At 43.6% G+C, this 18459-nt stretch overlaps 2 protein-coding genes across 3 annotated transcripts; one reads left to right on the top strand and one right to left on the bottom strand.

Annotated features, from left to right (window-relative positions):
- Positions 1-1137: 1137 nt before the first annotated feature.
- On the bottom strand, positions 1138-7535 carry LOC4333823 (probable linoleate 9S-lipoxygenase 4). Of its 2 annotated transcripts, NM_001402222.1 has the most exons (9): positions 7034-7535; positions 6132-6421; positions 3909-4152; positions 3475-3813; positions 3281-3366; positions 3077-3184; positions 2624-2931; positions 2275-2538; positions 1138-2175 (listed from the first exon to the last, which is right to left on the bottom strand). In NM_001402222.1, the coding sequence occupies exons 1-9, from the start codon at positions 7242-7244 to the stop codon at positions 1392-1394; spliced, it is 2634 nt and encodes an 877-aa protein (NP_001389151.1). In that variant the 5' UTR covers positions 7245-7535; the 3' UTR covers positions 1138-1391. The 2 variants fall into 2 exon arrangements, with proteins under 2 accessions (NP_001389151.1, NP_001389152.1); NM_001402223.1 differs by lacking the exon at positions 3077-3184.
- A 9206-nt stretch (positions 7536-16741) lies between these two features.
- Positions 16742-18238, top strand: LOC136355607 (uncharacterized). The gene is made up of 2 exons (XM_066308402.1): positions 16742-17889; positions 17980-18238. Exon 1 carries the CDS (start codon positions 16808-16810, stop codon positions 17708-17710), a length of 903 nt encoding a protein of 300 aa, XP_066164499.1. The 5' UTR covers positions 16742-16807; the 3' UTR covers positions 17711-17889; positions 17980-18238.
- The last annotated feature ends 221 nt before the right edge of the window (positions 18239-18459 follow it).

Raw genomic sequence — 18459 nt, 5'->3', positions numbered from 1 at the left:
TGTCTAGATTCATTAACATCAACATGAATGTGGGAAATGTTAGAATGACTTACATTGTGAAACGGAGAGAGTATCTAAGTATCTATGGCTAAGGAGGGAGAAGAAGAAGGGGAGCACAGGAGGGGAACGACTGGAGGGAGTAGACGGGGGAAGATGAGATGGTCTGTCATTAAGTATCTCGTTGTCAAGATAAGAGTTTCCCCCATCTGAAAATTTCCCATTAATCAAGGACAATTTACTGTTGGACTAGGATAGAGGTAAGGTAGAAGAGAAGATTGATTTTCAATATTGAATATATAGCCGCGTGAAAGTATCTTTTGTGACAAATTTAGTAGAGCTTTTTTACCACCCTTGAAATAGTACCTTGAGGTACTAGTAATGGGAGGTACTGGATCAAATCCAATCGTTCATTTAGCAGGGTGAGGATGGACCAGATGAAAAAACGAGAGAGAGAGAGAGAGAACTCTTATCCACAGCATAGGTCCGTGTCTCTTCTCCCATCACCTTGTCGCACCGGCGACTTGCAACCTGCTCGGCTGCTAATCTCTATCTGCACCGCAGCTGCCACAAATCTCTCCCCTTCCTTGCTCTGGCCGGCTGCGCTATGCGTCCTAGCTTCCTCCCCTTCAACGCCATGCCGCGCCGTTCCTCGCCGCTCTCCTCTTGTTGGATGCAGTGGCAAGCGCTGCATTGGACCACTGAGATGCGGAAAGGCGCCGCGGCAGTAATCAACCAGCCTTCACACTACGCAACCGCAGTAATCGATCCAGCTCCACGCAGCCACCGTGTAGGAAGGAGGCCGACCTGACGTCGTCGTCACTCCCGCCGAGGTCGGGATTGAGAAGGTTGCTTTGCTTGTTTGGGCTGGACCGCTGGAGACGCAGACGCTCCTATCCACTAGAATGAACGAATGTGAATGCTAAAATACAATTTTTCCCTTCCGCTCAAGTATTGCATGCGGACTGCGAGGAGGTACCGTGCGCACATGAAACTTGTACCTCCTGATACTAAATCTTGTCAACCCTTGGATCTGGCTCAATGAATGGATGGGATTTTGGTACCTCTCACCCTCAAGAATGATAAAAAAGCTCAATTGTGCATTCTAAAACGACGTTGTTTCGCTATTTGGGAATATATGGATCATAAAAGTTGAAACAAACTCTGAAAGCAAAATGATTTTATTAACTTTCATTATTCCATGTGAATAATTCCTAATGAAATTATCCATGCCTCAAGGTTACTCACATTTGCAACGACTTATCCCTGAGACCCTGAACTACGAAGAATCACGGTAATGCACACTGATACAAACAATGAAACAAATCGACGACGGCAAACGCGCAACACTAGCAATAGCACACGTATATCGATCTAAAGAATGCACGCGAGACTCAGATGGAGATGCTGTTGGGGATGCCCATGGCGGTGAGCCCTTGGCCCTTCTCCTTGGTGACATCCGACGTGTTGGGGTACAGCAGCATGTACGGCATCTTCACCGGCCCGTTCCGGTTCTTGAGCGCCGAGTTGCCGTTCATGTCCTTGATCCGGTTCTCGATATCCACCAGCCGGCTGCCGAACCTCTTGAACGCGTCCAGCGCCTTGGCGTCCGACGTCCACTCCGGCGTGTCGCGTTGGCCGAGGTAGACCTCGTCGGAGGAGTGCTTGGACAGGATCTCGATGAGCGAGATGCCGAGGATGGTCTGGAACTGGCTGGTGATTGTGTGGATGAACACCAGGTCGGCCTCGTCACCGCCGCGCTCCAGCTTCGCGTACTCCTCGGTGCCCGGCTCCGGCATCGGCCGCCGGCTCACCGTCGGCCGGTTCGGGAGGAACCCCGCGTACGGGTACTGGCCGAAGTTGACCGCCGCGTGCAGCGCCGACGCGATCCAGATGATGATGGTGCACGCCCGGGTGAGCTCCTGGACGGTGTCCATCTTGGGCCACCAGTCCTGGTCCTTGAGGTCGCCATGGCCGACCTCGCGCACCTCCTTCCACCACGCCTGCAGCTCCTCGTCGCCGCGGAGCACGCCGTCGTTGGGGTAGTAGATGGCCAGGTACTCGCCCACCCACCGCTCGATCGCCCACCAGATCACCAGCCCGTCCACGGCGTACGGGTAGTCCTTGATCAGCAGCCGGACGTTGTACGGGCTCGTCGGGTCCGGCACGGCCACCCCTCTGCACACACAAAAGCAAAACCCATCCTGGTCACATCGTTGTTCTTGCCGTGTTCTGATCAGCCAGAGCTTTGCAAGATGTCATTCATTTTGGTTTTACCTCTTGACGAGATCGACGGGGAGAGCCTGCTCGGTGAACTTCCAGTTCTTGTACACGACGGAGGACATCTCGAGCGCGTACTTGCCTGGGAAGACGGTCTTCTCGAAGATGCCATCGGCGTTGATGAGTGTCTGCCGTGCCAGAGCGTTGATGTTCATCGTGTCGCGGTAGTGCGGGCTCAGCAGCTTGTGCACGGGGTGCACCACGCTGAGCTGCCGGTTCGTCGCGATCACGAACGGCTCGATCACGGCGTGAGTGTTCAGCCTGCAGCAGCAACATGCAAAAACATCATGAGCCTCCTTTTCATACTCCAACACAGAAAACGAAACAGAGGAGGCTGGCTCTGTACCAGTGGCTGATCAGCTGGTGCCAAGCAGAGTCGTTGACGGAGGCGTAAGCCTTGGCGAGCTGCCAGATTTGGCTCTCGACGCCGGTGTTGGCTGGAGTGTACACCTTGCTGACGGCGCCGTGCTGCTGGCCATCGGGGTGCGGCAGGCTCAGCTCGATCGCCAGGGGCTTCAGGGTGCCATCGTCCTTCAGGAGCAGAATGGTCCTGCTCGCATATATGAAGTTACCGTCCAACTTGTTGATCTTGTCCAGGAACGGCATGAAGTGATCGTGGTGGTCTAGGATGAAAAGCCTGTTGCCCTTCAGTGCCTGCATAGCATGGTTACTTATTGGTCAATCTCCTGAGTGTATGCAGTTCTAGTATAGTCATATACGAGTTATTTGCATTTCAAAGATATAGCATGCATGTTTAGAGCTGAAATGTTTCGCTTTGTATGTCAGTGATTCAGCATACATTTTGCACCGTGAGGCCCTCCATGTTGTGCTTAATGTGAGCTTCGGTGATCTTGCTGGTATGGTCACCGTACACATTTGGATCCAGAGTACTTTTTGCCGGGAAATTCTATGATCAGTTGGAGAACAAAAAAAAGATTACTCACTCCATTATGCGAGCACAGATGCACATACTTGCATATCCTACAACGATGAAGTTACTAACCGTCAGACGCTTGATCATCACTGGGTTAACTCCTGCGAGCATTTCTCGTGCAAACTCCTCATCAGTCCTCCAAGCAAATTTGTCCTCTGAAACATCATAAACAATAAGTTGTGATAATACCAAATATGAACAGAATCAAATTACCCAATAAGGTATAACCATACAGAGTTATGCTCATGCAGAAAGCTGGTTACCTTTGATAACATGTGGTAGGGGTAACTTCAAGACTTGATCGCCAGCAACTGGCAAAAGACTCTTAATAAGTTCAAAGGGAACTCTCTTCTTGATCTCTGCTAGTGCAGAGGCATTGGCCACTTTCAATCCACCTTCATAGAGTTCCATGATGTCTTGAAAAGAATCAAACTCCTTTGGTGTCGTATCGACATAGGTCCTTATTATTGGGAGAACACCCTCAACAATAGCCTTAAGAGAGTACCCAAGGAAGTCTGACATCTTGAGGTGCCCGAACCGTTCGTCGCGTGGGACATAAATGTTCAAGTCCAGCAGAGGAAGCCTGCTTTCTGTATTTGGGTCTGAGAAAATATTGAGCAAGAAAAGAATTTGAGGGAACCAGTTGCAAGGTGCCATAAATTCAAATTGAAGAAAATGCATGATATCTATAACTCACCAGTCTTTGTTGGGGCCCGGCCAGTTCTGCCTCGACGGGGATAGGGGAGTTCTTGGCTGCCACCGAGGACTGGTCGTACTAGTTTACTGCCTTTGTCTGGTTGGCCAAGGTCGTTATAGTAATCATAACGGTAGATACGGTCATGCTCCTTGTATGGTCCAATTTTACCGTCCCCTCGTAGAATGTTGAGTTCTTCTTGCCGGTAAGGGATCAAAGGTGCAGGCATTTTGCTAGGCAGATATGTCTGCAAAACAGCAAGAAAATAAGGCAACAGATAAACTTAGTAAATAGAATGAGCAGTTTCAGTCACTCATCAAGAAGATAAGCTGACAGGTGAAAACCCTAATAGCAGGAGTATTAATTAATCAATTGGAAAGTGAATTTATATTACTATAATTAATCAATTAGAAAGTGAATTTATATTACTACTCATGCTTTAAAACTGAAAGAAAATACAGGCAGTATCAATGACCTCCATTTGATTGTCAGCGAGGCAGCTATTACTTGTTTTTTTTTTTCATAAACAAAAGAAAAGCATTCAATTTTTTTATTTCTATCAACTAGTTGTAGATCAAGCGATTGCATATGCCATGCATGATACATAAACAAAAGCTTAATTAAACAGCACACAGGTGAGTGGTGACCAAGCTAAACTATTCTTTTGTTTGCTTGTAAGACCAGGTCGCTAATAGGGACGAACGAGCGGTTGGTGGCTTTGTGTCTGTGGGCATTCAGTTTGGTGTTGTCTAGGACAAGTAGCACAAGACGCATTCAATCATTTTGAAGAATCAAACAAAAAGTGGCTAGTAAAAGGACTGTCATTTTCAAAATGGAACTCAGCAGGTGTAATTTTCTAGCTATGTGATGTCTTGCATGATTTGACAGTAGGAATGTAGGATCATTTTAATAATAAAGACTAGCATGTACCATTCATGAGTTACGAGTAGTTGTCGATGCCATAACTTGAAAAAGAACAACTTCATTTTTATACAGCCAATTGTAGAGTACAGGATGTTATTTCCACTATATGTTTATTGTGGGAAGCCCTGAATCCCGGACATCACTATGGACAGTTGGACGGTTGACTAGACTGCAGCACCAAGCTCAAAAACTGCTAGTAACTCAACTTATCAGCTGTTCTATCCAACTTTCTTTCCCTGTTGTAGATCATAGTGGAAGTCAAGTCAGCTTCTATACTCCTAACCTGCTGACAGACTGGACAAGGATGCTATCTATTAATCTATAGGTGTAGTAAATTAAGAAAAGATACGATCAAATTCTAGATCACAGTTATTTCCAGGAGACAAGGTGGATATGCATATGCTATTTGGATCTAGGTACAGCTATCACGGTACCTAATCCAACAAACACTTCAAAAACGAAAGTTGACCATGATCCAATATATAATCCATAAATATATGTTATGACAAAAAAATGGCATAGGTTTGTTTAGCTTTTCAAGGATTTCTAAAGGCATTGCGATATCTAAATCCATGAGTTGGTGATAGCCGCCTATCTCCAGTCACTGTAGAGGCATTTACATATTTTCATGCACATGTAAGATGTCATATGTCCAAGATTCATACTGTTCCTGATGTTTCTATTAGTATCTGCACTCTGCAGCCATCATATTGTCTGCAGAAAGTGGTCATCAATTATTGTACCATCGTCTGCAGTAATCAATTTTCTAAGTGACGTGTCCAAGATTACTTGGCATGGACCATCCGATCAGAAACCCTCGTTCAGTGCAATTATGAAAACTTTGCCTTGAATTTTTCTAAGTATCATCCATTATCATCATGCATTCATGGTCGGCTGAAAGACCCCCACCTGAACGAAAATTCCTTACTGCAACCAAACTACTGAACCGTACATAGTTCATCAATTGCAAACTTTGGCACAAACAACTATGTTCTCGTATTGATTAGACCACTAGAATTTGCATGTTGATTTCAATATTCCTAATAGCAAGGGAGCTCAAGGCTTATATAGTTAATGTCAGCGGTTTAGCTCAAGGCTCTTAAGCAAGTTCTCATCTTTCTTTAGCTTAAGATGTAGCGGTACTGCTCATTAGCAAGAATTAACTATGGTCTTTGAGCAACACTGCAGAAGAGCAGTGGCATTGGCAATGTCCATCTGGAAATGAAAATGGAGTAGTACTACTAGGCTTCTACTGTAACTAAGATGACCGTTGACCAAGAGGAGGACTAGGAGTGGACTCACATCGTTGGCGAAGAAGACGCGCTCGTACTGGTAGTTGTCGGCGGGGTAGATCCACGAGTTGGCGACGAAGACGACGGTGCCCTTGCCGGGGACGCCGTCGAGGGTGAGCGTCTTGAGGAAGAACTCGGACCGGTTGGAGTTGGTGACGACGACGGCGCCGGGGATCCCCTGCGACTCGTCCCACTCGAACGCCACCCGGAACACCGACTCCCCCGCCGCCGTCGACTTCATCGTCACCACCAGCTCCTCCAGGTGCGCCGGCTTCCCCAGCTTCCCCCTCCCTCCATTGCCTGTCCATCCACAAAAATTAGACAAAAAATTGGAAAGAGATAGAAAGAAAATTTTGAAAAAACAGATCCATCGATGAAGTGGGGGACAAATCGACAGGACGATCAATGGAATTGGGTGTCCTTTTCTTGATTTGATTTAATCACATTTAATCACATTTGATTGTAGATTGTTGAGGGGTTAAGGGACGTGTGTTGACGTTGACCGTCAATGCTGCCTCCTCCCATCACTCCACTAATTAATGTTCCCTTCCTTTCTTCTCTACGGAAGTAGCATTGAATGCGTGACAACAACCAAACCGCACACTTCAAATTTGTACTACTACTATACGCTTTTTTTCCGAGGAAAAGCTTGCAAACAACGCTTGAAGACTGCAAATACCGGTTTGTAATTAAGCTATTAGCGAGAGCAATTAAACGGAAACCCCAGCCAGAGAAAACGCGGCTGTTTCTCCTGTTCAGGAAACGAATCAACCAACCAACCAATCACGCCGAGGCAAAAGCTTTGGAGCGGAAACACGCACACACCAAAAAAAAAAAAACACGAAACGAAACGCACGCACGATGAGCGTTTTGCTTTGGCCGGCGAGCGGCGGCGGCGGCGGCGGTGCTTACTTGGGTCGCGGGCGGTGGCGCTGACGAGGCGGAAGGCGACGCCCTCCTTGTGGCCGAGGATGTTGTGGACGCCGTCGAGGAGGGAGGCGTGGAAGTCGCCGAGGCCGAGCACGTCCTTCTTCACCAGCACCGCCGTCCCACGGATCCTCCCTTCCTTCCACGCCTCCTTGTTCCTCCCCGTCAACCTGTCAAAGAACCCCTGCACCTGCATCCTCGCAGATCACAAGTCACAATCCCCTCCTCCTCCTCCTCCTCCTCCTCTCTCTCTCTCTCTCTCTCTCTCTCTCTCTCACTACTCTGCTAAAGCCGGAAAGCCAAGCGGAACGCGGAGCAAGAGCGAGACGGGCTGATGGAGAGAGAGACGAAGCCGCGGTGGGATTTTATAGCGACGCGGCCACGGCCACCAGCCGCGGCGGCTTTGTGGTGCCCGCGCATCGCCGTCGCGAGTCACCAAAGCGGAGGAGTTCGTAACAGGGAAACTATTGGATAGTACCATCCTACCGACATCCCTTGTTGTTGGTATGCACACTTAAATAATTATTAAACTTTTCCTCGCAAAAAAAATATTAAACTTTTTATGAAAAGATAGATTAATATAAATCGCTTCACAGACATTCAAATTTAAATTTAACTTCAACATATTATAAAAAAATTAACTATAAATATGCATTAATTATTGTTTAATTTACCTTTTTTAAATGGTATAACTTAAAATTTGATATATCATATGTTAATATATCTTCTCAAAATTTTAATTTTACCATTGTTTTTTAATTATTTAAGTGTGTAAACAATTATAAATATCTCCTATTAAAATCCACTCTAGTTCATAATAGTTTTTGTAAACGTTGTGTTTTTGGGATCGATTCGCGAGAGGCTGGCCGCTGGCGCGCGCGGGCGGGCGGGCTGTGGCACATGGGCGGTGTACCGGTCGGCGGTCGCTGCCATCCGCCGCGCTTGATGCCAACAATTGCCGGGTTGACTGTCCAAATGGTGGAACCAAACCATGGAATGATCGAATGATCAAAACGAGGGAAATACTCGGGGTGTTTCGCCGCACACCAGCATAAACACCCGTGTGCCGTGTGTGCGTGTGATGGATAAGGATAAATGCATCGCAAAGTTCAAAAGAGAATTTGAACCCGGAAAGGAATTGAATTCGGGTACTATTCAGAATGTTGAATTTTGCTGGGTTCGTACAACGTCAGTGTCCCGTCAGCTGGTTAATTCATTCTTACAAATATCCGATGCATCAAACCTGGCATTACCTCATTAGGCGCGCTGTGGACACGGTGCTTTGGCTTCTTGCGAATTTTGAATATTTTACGAACTTGTATAAAATGCCTGCTCCTTCCAAGGCATTCAACTCCATGGAAAAGTAAAACTCAATATCTTGTATGCAATTTATGCATGTTTCAGTCTATTGTTTGGTTGTTTACCATATCTACTTGAGTAAACTAACGAAGAATCGGCACAAACTCATTAGCATGCGTCACCTTACCCTTTTCTATTAGAAAAAAAAATGATTACACATGCGTTTAATTCAAAGGATGCGACAGCACCACCTCGAGAACGAGCCACAGCTACTCCCTCGTAAAAAAAAAGACAAACTTTGGATTTCCGTATCCAACGTTTGACTGTTCGTCTTATTTAAAAAAATTATAAAAAATTAAAAAGATAAGTCACATATAAAGTATTAATCATGTTTTATCATCAACAATAATGGAAATACTAATTATAAAAAAATTTCATATAATACGAACAGTTAAATATTAGACACGGAAATTAAGGATTTGTCTTTTTTTGACGGAGGGAGTAACCGTCATCATTGTTAACACGCCATTGTGTTTTTGGAGGCGAGCAAGAGAGATCGGATCGATGGAGACTGGAAGTTCCGGGCCTAATTAAGCTACGTGCATGACAAGCTAAGCTCATGGCCGTGGACTCGATCGATCGGACCGACCGATCGCGACTAGGCCGGGGAGGATTACGTACAGGCGTTACTCGAATCCATGGGCGCGCGTCTTGACTCTTGACTAGCGAGGGTATACATACAAGTGACCGCGCCCTCTCTCACGCGCACAAAATTAACGGTGCACGTCAGGTGTGGCTACGTGCCGAGGGTGAGGGACCCCACCACAAAGGGTTCGACGAATTCATGAATATATACTGCCCTTTTTATGGGGAAATTTTCTCGAATGCCTTAGAAATTTCGGCCAATGTATGCGCTTATATTTTGCTCACTTTCTGATAAACGTTTGGAATTTGATTTTGATTTACGTTACGTACTCATTTTGCCGGTTGAGCTTTAGTTGTTCGTTTAAAAAAAATCCATTTTACCCTTAAGTACGGAAGAATTATAGAAATTCATGGAGTACATTGTTGGTACTTGGTAGTGTATAAGTTTATTGTATAGTATGACTTTATATTCATGAGTTTGTTGTGCGGAATATTATTTATGATAAAAATGCATGTCTTATATTATAAAACCACTTTAAAAATTAGTTGTGCCTTTAAAAAGTAATAGAAAGGTTAAATATTTATTTTTCTATTTTTCATATTAAAAAGAGTAATGTGGTATAATTTTTTATGATACATACAATAGGTTTGTCTAATACTAAGACTTTGTTTGGCGCCTCTTGTTGTGGCTGCAAGCGATTGAAGAAATGTAAGTTTTATTTCTATAGTAGCTGGTTGTACAACTATAGTCATAACTTCTGAATAAGTTCTAAGGTTGTGTTCGAATATAAAGGTCTGGAACCTACTCTCCAACATGAAAAATAAGGTGGCTTATTAGCATATAATTAAGTATTAGCTATAAAAACCTGAAAATTAATATAATTTAGCTTTTAAAACATCTTTCTTATAGAATTTGTTGTAAAGAACATATTCATAAGATTAACGTGCTCACGAAAAATAAGCAAGTAGAAGTTTACCACTCATCATATGTTTTTGTAAGTGTTTCTGTTAGCACAAGCTCAAGTGCTCGCTTGCTTCAGCCTTTAGAGACGAATGACAATACCAGCGACTAGTCTACTCCTCGAAAAAAAAACTGCAAATTGCTTACGATATTTCGTATATAAGATGTATTTTTTAAAAAAGCACGTGCCATCCCTTTGCTGCTCATCTGAATTTGGACTTAATCTCACCTGTTGAGAAACTTGAGATCATGTGGCCCTGTGGCCTTTGTTTACTTCGTTGACGTACTGCAGTTTATTCATCCAAACCATAGCCCGTACCTCATTGGATGGTCTGTTTGTACTTTAAGACGAATACATATACGCAGCTTAAGTTGAGATTAGGACACCGGACACACCTAAACAAGACATGTGATTTGGAAAGAAAATTGAGTACGAAAGGAGCTACTCCCTCCGTCCCATAATATAATATAAGGGATTTTGAGTTTTTACTTGCACTGTTTGACCACTCATTTTATTAAAAAAATTTAAAATTATTATTTAATTTTTTTACTTACTTTATTATCCAAAATACTTTAAGCACAACTTTTCGTTTTTTATATTTAATTTTTTTAATAAAACGAGGTAAAAACTTAAAATCCTTTTATTATGGGATATTATGGGATGGAGGGAGTAGCTTATTAGCTGCCACTTTGTCTAATCATGCAATCATGCTTATGTCTATCATCAGATTGTATATATGGTATGTACTCATTCCTAGCTACCGCACGCACGCTACGCACGCTAACACGTGAAACACTAGTTAATCCACTGTCCACACTAAATTATGTCCCTGGAAAAGATATATAGACAGCTCGGCCGGGCAGGATAGAAAATTTCACTATGATGCGCATGGATTAAGTACCATTTAATAGTACGTAGCTTTAGAAGATGAGCATCAAGTAGTAATAAAAAGCGGTAGCCTTTTGTCCCTTTCTTATTTGGTGCGAAAAGATCAGGTTCTTCGAAGACTAGAAGTATCATAAATCTTTTTTAAGACGAGACGCATTTTCACATACAACATTACACATGTACACCTTATTCACACATTTATAAGCAATTCTTTTCGCACACTCAAAAGACGGAAAATTGAGGTAACTCTTTAGTCTCACTAAATTAAATTTATATTGGAAGCTTATTTGCTTATGTAATATTTATGATCGGCATCAGGATTTAAACCTTAGTGATGGAGTCATTCCCTCATTATGATCCGGTACTAAATATGGCATGTTTTACTATTTTCAGATTAAAGTATTTTATAATGGTCTTTGCTGGTAAAAAAATAAATCTAAACCAATCATCCTCTCTTACTTACTGAATTATATTTTTTTTGAGAATTGTACAATTGAGGCTCTTGTAACCCTGTTAAATCCTGAAAAATAAATCCTAAAAAAATCGCTTCCATTAGGAGTTGGACCTAGGACCTCAGGTGCTACTGAGACTCTTGTAACCACTAGGTTACAGGCCCTTTCACTTTTATTTACTGAATTATGTCTTATACCACCACTTAACTACCGGTTGTAGATTTTTTTTATTAATGACAGAAGTTAAAAATAAATAGTTGTGGTCAATAAAATAGGGAGCATATAATGTACACACAATTTTTTTTGTACACACCGTGCACACGAACTAACAAATTTTACTAAAAATTTTAGAAAAAAATTGTATACGTACTTCCAATAATACTAGCCACGTAGTCACGCTTTGTGCGACTTTTGATTTTGTTTAAGAACTTTTCTATATGGTCTATTAGTTTAGGTAAACTTATAAGAAGGTTTTAACATAATAAGTTATTATTTTACAAAGTATGGACTTCCCTAGCCAACTATTGATTTAGCTAAGTTGTACTATATGTTTATAAGAGAAATCACTAGAAACCTCATGTTTCTTCTCTCTTTATCCCCTCTCTTTTTTATCATGTGTCTAGGGGAGGTACCAGAAACCTCCGGAAATTTCCATTTATTTAGCTCATCTGTGGTTTGTTTATACATGTACCCTTTTCATCCAATGACCATTGTTTATCCAAATCCTTCATCCGATGGCTAATATATTTATAATGATGTGGCACGTTCTCGTGTAAGAAAGCCTGCTGCTTTCATTATATAAGATAAGATAAGATTACACTTACGTGTTAAATATTAACCTCGAATTAATTATATTTTGGCCATAACAAAAATATTCTTTTTACAATTTAAGAGTATAAATCTATCAGAATTTTTTTCTCCCCATATATAAGTAATGAATTTGAATTGTGACTTTAGACATAGATATAACACTACTAAGGGTAGATGTACATTTTTTAGAGTTTTTTTTTCATATTTTTTAGTTGGTGTATATGGTGTGCACACAAGAAAATTTGTATGTATAGGATACGTTTTCCAATAAAAAATGCTCGATTTATTGACCAAAGTTATAATATGAATAGTCATCGGTGATATAGATGTATTATTTATTTATTTTTTTTCAATTTTGTATGGAATAAGCTGAGCGCGATTTCTCTAGGTGTGTGATCGACAGCGAAACCTTGAAACTGTCGATGATTCCTCTTTGTTCCACCGTGCAACACACCACCGGACCGCAGCAGATTGCAAGTTGCAACTGCAGCATCCTTAATCAACTCAATAAAAAAAAAGCGTGCGCATGTTATCCTAGCGTACTAAAGTACTAACCTTAAACAAGGCTGCGTTTGAATGTACCATGACCTTTGAATTATCTCTCATTTTTCGTTAGCATGTTAAATGGCACATTTCGTGAAATGATCTATATAAAAATTGAGATCATCTATTTTTAACATTATATTAATTAATATTTAATTAATTATATGACTCATTGGAACGGCCCCGTTAACATCCGTGCATGACGTGCATGGAGTCATGTCTGCTGCTGTGCTGCACCCTAAAATGCACAGGTAGAAGCACAAGAAGTTACGTACAACTGCGGGGGATTGGTTGGCATTACATCCCAGACCGGGCAAATCGGCAAATTGATACAGCGTTGTGAACGTGGGAGGGCGAACATCAGGCAGGGTAAGCTCAGAACTCGGGAAGTTTCAGAACGTGAACCACGCGAGAGGGAGTGAGTGAGGGACGGTCGGACCACCAGAAAGGCAGCGCTGATGGGAAGAATCTGGGACTTTGTGCAAAGTTGTGTGAAGCTACCGCGAGACCGCGGGACGGAGCTGGGACAATCAGTACACGATCTGCCTTTCCAGCGGCCGGGCACTTCAGATCTAGTCGCTGTGCTAGTACTGCTTGTCACCAGCCGGCAAACCAAAACTTTTTGCTCACTCACAGAAATGTGGTTGATTAGACCCCTTTGCTGTTAAAGAAGATGAGAGTGCATGTTGCTTTCTTTGGCGTCGACAAAGGAACGAAGTCTCTTCTTGACATGAAGACACCCAGGGCATCTTTTGAAACACGGGATTAAAAAAAAAGAAAGTATAAAAAGCACAAAATGTAAAACACACATGGCTCCAAATAGGTCCTTTTCTTACTGGTTCAAACACACCTCTGTTAGTCCTCCCTAAGTTCTCTCCCCCTTTTTTTTTTTCCTTTTTTGGAAAAAAAAATCTGTAGTCGATCATCTTAACACCTGTGAAAATTGGTTTCGCATGCGGTTGTGATGCTCGCAAGTGAATATTGTGATTTTTCACATACACCTGGAGCTAGACAGTTGCTTCACCCACCAGCAAAAAATACTTTTGGCTGTCTAAAAAGGTTTCTTTGTAGCAGTAGTAGAAAAAGACTATCAATAATAGATTTGAGTACTGCTGCTACAGTACCTTGTATAGTATGTGCTAATGCATGGAAATGCAGTAGTACAAGACTTAAACGCTGCGGTTTTTTGATAAAAAAAGGTGATATAAAAGGCTTTTAAAAAGATTCAAGTATTTTTTAAAAATCTATAATAGTTAACATTAATTAATGATGCGATAATTGAGTGTGTTCTCCGGCAACCAAAATGACAACTCACCTCACAATCTTCAGGGGCTTTTGGCTCTTTTAAGGATAGCATGGCAATTGAATGCCAATTTATCGAGAAAGAGAGATGACACAACTCAATAAGATTTTTTTATGTGTCCCTATAATTTTGTTAACACCTCACCATTCTTAAAAATGCTTGATTATGGGGAGTAATTAAATTGCATGTGCGGTACACAGAAATATCATACATGTGCAATTAGTACATAAACTAATAAAAATATTTATTCTAGTGCATAAACTTGTCTAGTACATATGAATCAAGTCTTCAACGATATATTATAACTAATTAGGATGTCTCACACACATATAAGGCCATGAGACATGTTGTATTCGTTGCATACTCCCTTTATATTTTACGTTTTTTATTCGTATAATAAACATTACTTATTTCATGTTTGATCAAGCATATGTATACGTAGGTAACATCATATCATGTTGACATAGGAGTCTACGTAATATTCCAATTAGCGTTCAACTTAGTGATATTAGTTATGACTTGCTTTTTCCCCCCTTTATTTGCACATACCAAACAAGTTTATATATATATAAAAAATAATTTACAAGTTATTACTATTCTAAATTACACATATCTCGCAAGTTCACCGACACTGTTCAATACGTGGAATTGCTTAATAAACCGGTCAAAGTTCAAAAGTATTTAGAGTAAACTTTAAAATTTTAGCAAAATTTATTTGAAACTGATCGTTTTTTAATCGATAACTGCTCGGTTAAGTTATGGATGAAGCCACTAGGCAGCGTTTTTGATAGAAACAAATAAGCTAGAGGGCATGCAGAGTAACCTTTTATCCTTTTATGGATGAAACCACATCCATCAGTAACATTTCCTCTTCTTTCCCAACTCACCTCTTTTTTCACGCACATATTTTTCAAACTACTAAACGTTGCATTTTTTTACAAAAGTTTTCTATATAAAATATCTTAAAAATTATATTAATCTATTTTTTAAAAAATAGCTAATACTTAATTAATCATGTGTAATGAGTCACCCTATTTTACGTGCTCGTGGGATTTGTTCCAACACCACACGCCGACAGCAGCCTTAAGGGAGGCAGGATCATGCCACTCATTCCTTACCACATTTAGTTATTTTTCCATAAAGATTCGCGATTCACTCAATGCGTGTAAGATTCCCTGACATAGATCTGTGGATCTGGGGCAAATTGAGGTTAGCCCATATCATCTTGTTTAGAGGATCTCAAGTTCTCAACTGCTTCATGACTCTGGAACAGAGTTTATACCCAATGCGATCCTGTTCCTCAGAATACGAAACAGAGTGGCCTATACGCAAAACAGAGTTTGCACCAACTGATCTTCACGATTGGCAAAATGGGAGGAAACGAACCAACGAACCAACCCAAATTTCTGTACACCTGCTTGGATGGAAAAATAACTATCGAGGAAGAACTCGGTTAGTTCAAGTCACCTTTCTTCCGATGGTTTGACCTGGGCCGTGCCTGTGCAGTGCTGGTTCATCACGGAGAGGCCCTTTTTTCATTGGGCCATGCTTGGGCCACGCACCTGACCCACGCGTGCCGGCAAGGCACGGCGAGCAGGCCGTGCCGGTCCGTCACGGCCCATCTAAAAAACGAACGATATCGCTAAACATCTGTCGATAAATTTCTCTCAATTTCAAAAGTCTTTTCAGCCAACTGATTTTCCTTAAGATCCTTTTTTTTTGCGAAATATTAAGATGTGAGAGAGAGAGAACGCGCGCGCAATTAGCCGGAAACCCAGCCGGAGAAAATACGGCGATGTTTATAGTAAGGAAACGAATCAATCCACGGCACAGTCCAAACACTGAAACACACACACACACACACACAAAAAAAAAAAAACCGAAAGGAAGCAGGCAAGCAGCACCGCGCGTTTTGGCCGGCGCCGGCGTTTCGCCTCCTGATCGACTAAAGAGAGGAGGAGAGGTGCAGCGCCGCCACCCCCTCCCGATCTCCAAATCCTCGACGACATCGCCGCCTCCACCACCCGATCCTCCAAACCATCGACTATAGATGTCACACCGGAGCGTCCCAGGCGGCCGCCGCCACCTTCCCCGCATCTACGGGCCAAGAAACTTCAAGGACGAATACTCCAGAGGCGACACGAAAGCCGAGAGTGTGCCGGTTCTTGCCAAGATCGCGAGGTGCTACGACCACTGTCGGTTGAAGTGTCTCGAGGAGGAGTTCATCTCCAGCGGCGGCTTCTGCTTCGGCCTCCTCTCCCACCTCCAACATCGTCGTCAACAGCGTCATCACGTCCTCTTCCCGGCGTCCGGAAGTCGGCGGCGGCGGCGGAGGAGAGCATGCCGCGGACATGTTCCAGCGGTCGCTGGATGGGCTCGTCGCCTTCCTGACCTGCCTCTTCCCCTACCTCCCCGAGGTGGAGGCACTTCGCTACCTCGACGCCGCCGGGGCGGACGCCCTCGTCGCCGCCCGACTCATCGTCAACCGGCGCGGAATGGAGCAGTCGTTCGTGGTCGACTCCGGCGCCACCGTGATCACCGCCGAGATAGCCCTCCGGTGCGCCGCCGTCGCCGCCCGCCACCCCTGAAAGAAAACTCAATCTAGAGGTAATGTCGTCGATGCGACGGTTCGTGTTAATTCAGCACTGAATCGTGCGATCATTTACAGATATATATGCGCCATAGATGGGAGGAACCGGATCTCCTATACATGCTCTAACAACCTTATCAGGTTAACAAACTACCGGCCTCCTCATCTTGCGCATACAGAGATTACAGGAGATTGCATTATCTCTAACAACCCCGACCCTCGACTGCTCGTGTTAGGGTGGAAGCTCGTCTCGCCGGTGACCTGAAAATGCTCATCACGCCCAACAAATCTCGAGTCAAGGCGCTACTAGACAACACCATGATGAACCACGCCACAGTGAAAGATGATGAAATTCTCCATCTGAAGCAATCCTGGGAGCTCGCCGAATCTCGGCTTGATCACCACAACACAAAAACCAAACTGGCAAAATCATGGGAGCGACTCGCAAAATCTCTGCTCCTACGTGCAAAGCCTCAACCAGTTCTCCCTCATGTCCGGGCGGCCAAGAAGCGAATGCTCTTCGCAACGATCCGCGGCTTCTACCTGCAGGCGATGGCGAGGCTGCCGGCCGACGAGCTGCGCGCTCGGTATCACCGCAGCATGCTCAAGGCCGGCCACTGCTACGGCCCGCTGGACCCCGTCTCCAACATCATCGTCAACACCATCTGGTACGATCAGGCGGCCTTCTCGCAGAGCAAGCCGTGTACACTGCAGATGATCAGCACCAAATGCCTGATGCGAATCGTGGCCCGATCTTTCTATGGCCTCCTGTCCTTCCTGTGCACTCGTTACCCGGACTGCTCACCTGACCAAGCGATGGGGTGGCTGCAGATGGCCAACGCTGACTTGCGGATTGTTGATCCTGCCCTTGGTTATATGTCCAATAAGATTACGAGAACAGACAACATCAGCATGAGCTTCTGTTGTAACTTGCCACTGCAGGTTGGGATTGGATGTTTGTGTTTCAGAGCTGAGGCATCAAGAAGATCGGTTACCCGTCTGCCGGTGTCCACGAAGCTTATGCTGCTGCGGCTGCTGCTGCTTTCCACCCAGCGCCGCTTGCGCAGCAAGAGCTTCTCGCATCACCTGACAACCTGGCTAAGCTTGGGTTTGTATATCTGCATGCGTTGCAGCACGGTGACAGGCTCTGCTCTGACGATGTCACCTTGATTTCCTTGTTGTTTCGCAAGCGTCACTTCGAGTTGCGACATCAACAGCAGCCAGAGCCTAAAAGGTTATGCAATGATGCCTACATTGCGCTTTGTCACCGGCGTTTCAAGTTTTGGCTACATCATGACCTAGTCTGCAAGAACGTGGAAGTTGCATTGGCCACATTCAACCTTGACAAGGTTTGGTTTCTTCAAGTTGACCCCCCTCTATTTTTGTTGTATATGCTTAGCCTCAAATGTCCAATTAACTCTCTTCGATTGTGTCTTTAGTTGAAGGTGCACAAATATAGGCTTCATTTTATCTGTGGTGTCAATGAGTGCGTATCTGGCCTGGAGTACGGCCCGGTCAGAAGCAATAGCCCATGGAGGATTTACAAATATAATCACTCTCATATCAACTTTCTGGCGATTTGCGATGACCCCCAATCTGCCAATGATCCTGCAACGCTCTTCTTTGCTGAATGTAGCAACTATAGCGTTCATGAGGAGTCTTGGTGCATCCCTGTGGTTTCGCCGCATCGAGATACTGGTATGCTCTGGTCTTGACCTTACGATCGAAAAACCTTTCAATATCCATCTCAATATTTCCCTTCCAAGTAGATTTGTCTATGCTATCGTAATCAATTTCATATCAGTATATATCTCTAGTTGAAAACTCACCGACATAGCAGAGGACCAAAGGTTAAGCAAAAATAGTGATGTGATGCCCAGAAAAGAAAAAAGAATGCTGCTAAAATCTGTCCAATAGAA

This window comes from Oryza sativa, chromosome 3 (genome assembly GCF_034140825.1).
Source record: "Oryza sativa Japonica Group chromosome 3, ASM3414082v1".
NCBI classification, from domain to species: Eukaryota; Viridiplantae; Streptophyta; class Magnoliopsida; order Poales; family Poaceae; genus Oryza; species Oryza sativa.
This window is presented reverse-complemented; position numbering and strand designations above follow the sequence as displayed.

Coding starts and splice junctions, on each gene's coding strand:
- LOC136355607 (XM_066308402.1), top strand. CDS start 16,808: ATGCTCATCACGCCCAACAAATCTCGAGTCAAGGCGCTACTAGACAAC.
- LOC4333823 (NM_001402222.1), bottom strand. CDS start 7,244: ATGCAGGTGCAGGGGTTCTTTGACAGGTTGACGGGGAGGAACAAGGAG. Junction 3,367..3,474: donor CCTACCACATGTTATCAAAG/GTAACCAGCTTT, acceptor ATGATGTTTCAG/AGGACAAATTTGCTTGGAGG. Junction 2,539..2,623: donor CACCAGCTGATCAGCCACTG/GTACAGAGCCAG, acceptor TTGCTGCTGCAG/GCTGAACACTCACGCCGTGA.